Here is a 6292-nt window from a genome sequence, read left to right as displayed (position 1 = left end):
TGATTTTGACAAAATGAAAAGGTGTCCAGCTTGTCTTTAAAAAACCCGATGCACGGGCCGGCCGCGTGCAAGTCGGGTTCGGTGGGTTAGCCCATGCTAGACACCGTCCAGAGTGGAAAGGCCACCACTTCGGCCCATGTCCGTTGCCTGATCAAAATCTTCAAGCCACGGGCCTCTACCCACCCAATACCGGTTGGCCCATACACGAAAATGGGCCCGATTAGTTTTCCTCGCTAGATACCATCGACCAGCCCAGGCCCAACGATGAGTCTAAACTAGTCAGTCGCCTTCTCCGCTCCCACCCCACACTCCACTCGCGACGCGACAACACTTTCCCCCTCATGTTTACCGGCGGTGCTGACGGCAACGGCCACCTGCCGCGGCCGCGCAGGCCGCGGCGTGGAGGCCTCGGCGGCGGGGGCATCGGGGCTCCACCTGGGCAGGGGGCCTCGACGGTGCAGCCGCACCCCGCCGCCCCGCCGTGCACCGACTATGACATGGCCTACTTCAGGGCCTACTCCCACATCGGCGTGCACGAGGAAATGCTCAAGGTCAGACCCACTCCCCTATACCGGTCTCGCTAGCCCCGGCCTGGTGGCGAATTGGGCGGATCGTGGCGTCGTTGGGTCTAGGGTTTTAGTTCGCTCAGCAATTTTGTGGATCGGATTCGTGGCGCCATCGGTGAACCGATGGCGGTGTCTGGGACGCCGAATTGTTTGCATTTGGTTGAATTAGCATACAAGTCTTCATAGTTGGAGCTGTCTAGTCTCAAACGCCATTTCTATAGTGCTCACCTGGCAAATTCTGCAACACTGGTACCAGATTATCTGTCCAAATGTGAGCTTCATTAGTTGAATATTAACTGAAGATACCATGCCTCGCACTGAGTGGCACTAATGTGAAAGTATTGCCTCTACTTACTCAACGGTACTCGTACTTGTGTTCCTCTTTGTTATTTATGTTGTATGGATGGTTTAAAGTGTCCGTACAATATTCAGTTCTGAAAAAAAGGCAAACAGGGAAGGAAACAGAAACCTAGCTAAAGATATATCATCATGTTTCTAATTTTGTGCTGATTTTTAGGTTGCTGATTGCAGGATCATGTGAGAACTAGTACTTATAGGAATGCTATCATGCATCATCAAGATCTAATTTCAGGCAAGGTAAGATATACGAATATATATGTTTTCTGGATCCAATGATATTCTTGGTGGAATATTGTATGTGATATACCTATCTGTTCAGCTCAATTGACTATTGTATCTGTCAAAATGAAAATATTCAGGTCGTTTTGGATGTGGGCTGTGGCACTGGTGTCCTTTCCATATTTTGTGCTTTTGCTGGTGCCACTCGGGTAACTTGTTAGTTATTAACTTTGCACGCGTGTATTGCTGTCACATAGGGGAATTTCCTTATATGCTTTTGCGCTAACTGATAGATTTTCTTTGTATCTCTCGCTTACTCTATAGTTTTTTGTTGCATTCCTTATATTTGTTGTTTTTGTGCCTGCACCATCCATCCACATAGAACCTCAGTACTCAAAAGACCCACCACCTTGCTGATACTTAGCTGACAAACATTGATAATTGTATGATGATCTATCCAGATTCAGTTATTTGCATCTTTATTTTCTATTTGAAAGTCATATGCCGAACCAAGAATTCATGTTAAAATAGTAGCATTCTCTATATCACACGCACTGACAAGTGGAACTAGGGGTGGTAATGGGCCATGGCCCTAGTGGCCACTTCACTGCCCAATTTGGCCCTTTAATTTTTTAGCTCAAAATTGTATAAGATTAGAGCCTGGCCTTTTTAGGGCCCGGCCGTCAGATTATCTAGGCCAAATTTGAGGGCCCTTAACCACCCCTAAGTGGAACAGGCCACATCTCAGTAAGTGAATTTGGTGGCAAAAACAGTACTTTCCCTTATGAGCATTCACATGCAAGGCTAAAAAAAAACATTATTCAACGTCATTTAATCGAGATTAAACTCTAAATGGAGGCCTAACGTCTACGTTTAATCTGCGTTTAACCTTCCTAGGCGAGCGCCTAGCGTTTTCTTGAACATTGTTCACATGTCACTGGAAACTGGAAAGTGTCATGATACCAGACATGACTGTTTCTGTGAAAGATTGTTCCTGGACACACATGCCATTGCCCCAATCGATGACATATCTGAGATTGGCACAGTTTCTGGGTGTCATGTAAGGAATGACCCAAAACAATATTTTTTTGTTCAACGTGGCAAAACTATTGCTTTCCACTGCTACTGTTCCAGTAAATGGAACATCGTCTTCATACTTGATTTCCTCCCAAGCCCTGCACTTTGTTGTATGCCAATTAAGTGCGATAAACTTGGACAGTTAAGTGTGATTAACTTTGACATAATTTACTTCACTCTTTTTGAAATCCAAGAGTAATAGTTGAATACTTGGCTTGAGAAGTTGTACATTTTCTCATTTCAATTAGATACAAAGTTGCTTCAATGCATTGCTCATTTTGATCTGTACAACAGCATCTCTAGTACTAGATGTCTACTAAATACTAGCAGCATTCATGTTTAGTCTTAGTTTTTTAAACTTTATGTTTGTTACAGTGAAATTTGACCTTTTCATTTTTTGAGAAAACATGTGGTATGTAGTGTAATATAATTCTTTTTTGCATGAGTGATGTAAATTGTTGTATAGATGAAATATTCTTTAGTTGTTTTATTCATTTATAATTCATCTCCTTGTCAGGTTTATGCCGTCGATGCTAGTGATATTGCAATACAGGTAGATCCGTCTCACCCCCTCTTTTCCCTTTCAGTTGAGATTGCCAATCTACTATCATACATTGCTGAGATACAGTAATTTTTTGCTGCACAGATATATTAATTTACGTTGTCAAATTGGAGAATAAACCTTGTATCGAAAAGGTCCATTCTCCCAGCCCACCTTTGTGCCTACTTAACAACTTATATAACTAAATATATCGGTGTTTACGAGCATTTTGTGTTGGTCCCAGTTGGAAGGGTGCCAGACCAAGGACACCCCACCCTTCTGATATTGTTAGTGAAGTGCGCGCGAAGAACTGAGCAATGGCTTGGTTGATAGAACCTCCAGTTGAGAGACCCTCCCATTCGGGCTCGAACTGGGTTGCTTGCAGGTCTCCTGAATATACCTAAAGGGTTCTGTACTGTCCTGTCCTAAGACAGCCACGGGACTTTTTCTCCCTGTGGTCGAGTTTTTCCCTTTTTCAGATACTATGTTTGTCCTTATCCATAAAATTGCCATTTTCCATTTTTGCTGATAACCATTCGTAGTTTCAGTTTTCTGGATTTTGGTATTAGCTTCTATAAATTCTATTATTGATTCTTAATATTCTTTTAAACTAGGCTATGGAGATTGTGAGAGAGAATGAGCTATCTGATAAAGTTGTGGTTTTGCACGGCCGAATTGAGGTATTTGTTTCTATCTAAACTTAGCTATTTTGTTGCCATTTGTGTATACCTGATGCTTTATTGTACTTTAATGTTAGGCTTTGGATTTTCTCATGCTTTTGAGATCATAGCCTTAAGTTACTATCCATGAAATTTGATCCAGTTGTCATTTGTCATTGTCTTTAAAATTCTACTTCGGGGGCTTCAATGTGTTACACAATATGAGTGTTTGAATATTCAATTCCAGGATGTAATTATTGAAGAAAAAGTTGATGTAATTGTATCTGAATGGATGGGATACATGCTTCTATATGAGGTACCTTTCAATATCTGTATAGTTTGGATAACTGAGCTAATTCCATTCTCATTTTACGCTGGTTTGTGTGTAGTTTTAAATCAAGTCTTGTTAATGCAGAGTATGCTGGGAAGTGTAATTTTTGCTAGGGATAAATGGCTTAAGCCTGGAGGTCTTATTCTTCCATCACATGCATCGGTATGAATTCAAGACAAGTATTATCTAGCAACTAGGTAGTTGAAGTTGGTCTGAACAATTTTAGCTGACATACAAGATATACTTTTTTGTTGAAGCTTTACATGGCACCTATAACAAATTCTCAGAGATATCATGATAGTGTTTACTTCTGGCGGGATGTATATGGTATAAAAAGTGAGTTGCATTGCCACATTCTCTCTCAAAATATATAATATTTCTGTTTAACTACAGCAGATTCCAAAAATACGAGAACTTAACTTTACCCTTTTTTTTACTTCACTTCAGTGTCCTCTATGATGCCTCTTGCAAAACAATGTGCATTCATGGAGCCATCCGTTGAGACAATTAGTGGAGAGAATGTATTGACCTGGCCAACAGTGGTGAGTCCCAATTATAAATTGTTCTAGCAGAAGCGTGTATTCTTGTCTGCTTGCCTTACGTTTTATGCACAGATCACTCTGACGCCTCAGCATATAATGCGTGTTGATTTAATCCTGCCTTTTATCGCTCTCCAAGTGTAAAGTGAGCTTATCTTTTTGGCCGAAGTACTTACTTGAGTTCCTGGAGCAGGTGTCACAGGTGGACTGTTATACCATACAAGCTCAGGAGCTTGAAACCATTATCGCCACATTTAAATTTACATCAATGTTGCAAGGTAAGTTGTACTAGTTCCTTTTGTACATGGTGAAAAGGCAAAAGGGTCCATGACTATTTAACAACTATTTGTCTTGCTGATGATTTGACCAGTAAATACCACATAGTCAAATTATAAACTCCTAACGGGAACAAGTACATTTTTGCTACCCTGTCATGATCTAAAGCGCCCTCTATCTATAGTTTTATTGTTTGGTTGGTCTTTTTCTGTGGTCATGTTAGCTGCTTTCCTAAATCAATCTGTCGGTTACATTGCCTTTAACCTTTGCTTAGCAAATGGTCATTGGAAGTTATGTTGATTTTATGTACCTGATAATTCTCAAGATTGTGTTTGTTTCATGTGTAAGGAGTGTACTAATCTTACTCTCCATGTCTTATTTAATGCCTCCTTAGCTCCGTTACATGGTTTCGCATTTTGGTTTGATGTTGAGTTCAACGGACCAGTTCGCCAGAAATCCAAGAAACAAGCAAACCAATCATTGGATGGGAACACCCAAAATGCTAGCCCGAGCAGTAAAAAGAAAAAACCAGATGTTTCCATTGTTCTCTCAACTGCACCAGAGGATGCCCCTACTCACTGGCAACAGGTGATTGTTTTCTGCAGTACCGACCTCTTTCTGTTTCAGTTTATATTATGGTTAGTTTGATATTTCCACAGGACCGCAATATTAACAACCCCAATATTGACTGGTACTTTTTTTGCAGACCCTTTTGTACTTATTTGAACCCATAGAACTAAAGAAAGACCAGAACATTGAAGGTTCTGTTACCATATCTCAGAGCCAGCAACATGCTCGCTTCCTTAACATCTGTCTGAAATATTTGTGAGTCCCTTTGCTGTGGTGCCACCGTGCTAGTCAGTTCTCTCATGTCATCTTCTGTTACTTGGAAGTTTGATGTTTATAACTCTGAATTCCGCTCTCTTTTTTTTTTTGCAGTACTGGTGATCAATGGTACGTCAAAGAATCCGTGATGCGATAACACAGGGAAACTCCAATGAAATGTTCTTTCTAAATAGATTCCAATCTATTGCTGCGCATCATGAACCTCACTGCCGGTCATTGCAATTTTGGAGCACTCTGGCTTGCAGCGGGGCATCGTGGTCGCGAGTAGATCAGAAAGGAGTGGCATTTGGTGTAAGGATTTTGTTGGAAACCTCTCCAAACTCTAGTGTTCCTTTATACCAAATTGATGACGAACGGGACTTAGGAAAAACTACATGTTGACCAGAGTATTACAGGTCCCCCTCCTGTTGCTTTGACATTTTAGTTCATATATCATTTGATTCGCTGGCACCTCGTTGTTTGTTAAGAACTGTGTGTTGAAAATATTTATGATTTTCCGGATGGTCGTATTAAGGATGAACGGGTGGTTTTTTTTTCCTGTGTGGGCCGGTGAAGCCGAGCAGGAGATCTAGTTATCGGGCAGGGGCGCAAGTGCACGTGGGGCAGGGACCGGTGGAGGGAGCGAGACTGCGAGGACCCAGTGGCCCACCTGCCAGGGATACAGAGACTCGGCGGTTTTTTTATATCTGTTTTTTACAAAAATATATTTTCGAGTTGGAAATTTACAGAAATATACGCCGGCCGCCCCGCTGTCGAGCGGCCGGGACCTGGCTGCCGGGCGGCAGGGGCTAATCTGCAAAAAAAAAGGGAAAACAAAATTGCGGACAGGTCCCTGGGAACCGGCAGTCGGGCGGCCGGATTTTTTTTTTCAATTTAGC

The 6292-nt window shown here is 41.9% G+C and overlaps 1 protein-coding gene across 3 annotated transcripts; it reads left to right on the top strand.

The window, feature by feature from the left end:
• The first annotated feature begins 301 nt into the window (after positions 1-301).
• On the top strand, positions 302-5877 carry LOC120650688 (probable protein arginine N-methyltransferase 6.2). Of its 3 annotated transcripts, none has more exons than XM_039927900.1 (13): positions 302-551; positions 1098-1163; positions 1286-1354; positions 2740-2775; positions 3378-3443; positions 3670-3738; positions 3838-3915; positions 4011-4089; positions 4201-4295; positions 4486-4570; positions 5014-5156; positions 5275-5393; positions 5508-5876. In XM_039927900.1, the coding sequence occupies exons 1-13, from the start codon at positions 342-344 to the stop codon at positions 5548-5550; spliced, it is 1158 nt and encodes a 385-aa protein (XP_039783834.1). In that variant the 5' UTR covers positions 302-341; the 3' UTR covers positions 5551-5876. The 3 variants fall into 3 exon arrangements, with proteins under 3 accessions (XP_039783834.1, XP_039783833.1, XP_039783835.1); XM_039927899.1 differs by having other exon boundaries at positions 303-551; positions 4963-5156; positions 5508-5877; XM_039927901.1 differs by lacking the exon at positions 1286-1354 and having other exon boundaries at positions 303-551; positions 4963-5156; positions 5508-5877.
• Positions 5878-6292: the final 415 nt, after the last annotated feature.

This window comes from Panicum virgatum, chromosome 9K (genome assembly GCF_016808335.1).
Source record: "Panicum virgatum strain AP13 chromosome 9K, P.virgatum_v5, whole genome shotgun sequence".
NCBI classification, from domain to species: Eukaryota; Viridiplantae; Streptophyta; class Magnoliopsida; order Poales; family Poaceae; genus Panicum; species Panicum virgatum.
This window is presented reverse-complemented; position numbering and strand designations above follow the sequence as displayed.

What these genes read in the sequence shown, in the direction of transcription:
- LOC120650688 (XM_039927899.1), top strand. Translation starts at nt 342, where the DNA reads ATGTTTACCGGCGGTGCTGACGGCAACGGCCACCTGCCGCGGCCGCGC. An exon ending in GATACATGCTTCTATATGAG is followed by an intron (nt 3,739 to 3,837) that starts GTACCTTTCAAT and finishes TTGTTAATGCAG; the next exon opens with AGTATGCTGGGAAGTGTAAT. An exon ending in AACATCTGTCTGAAATATTT is followed by an intron (nt 5,394 to 5,507) that starts GTGAGTCCCTTT and finishes TTTTTTTTGCAG; the next exon opens with TACTGGTGATCAATGGTACG.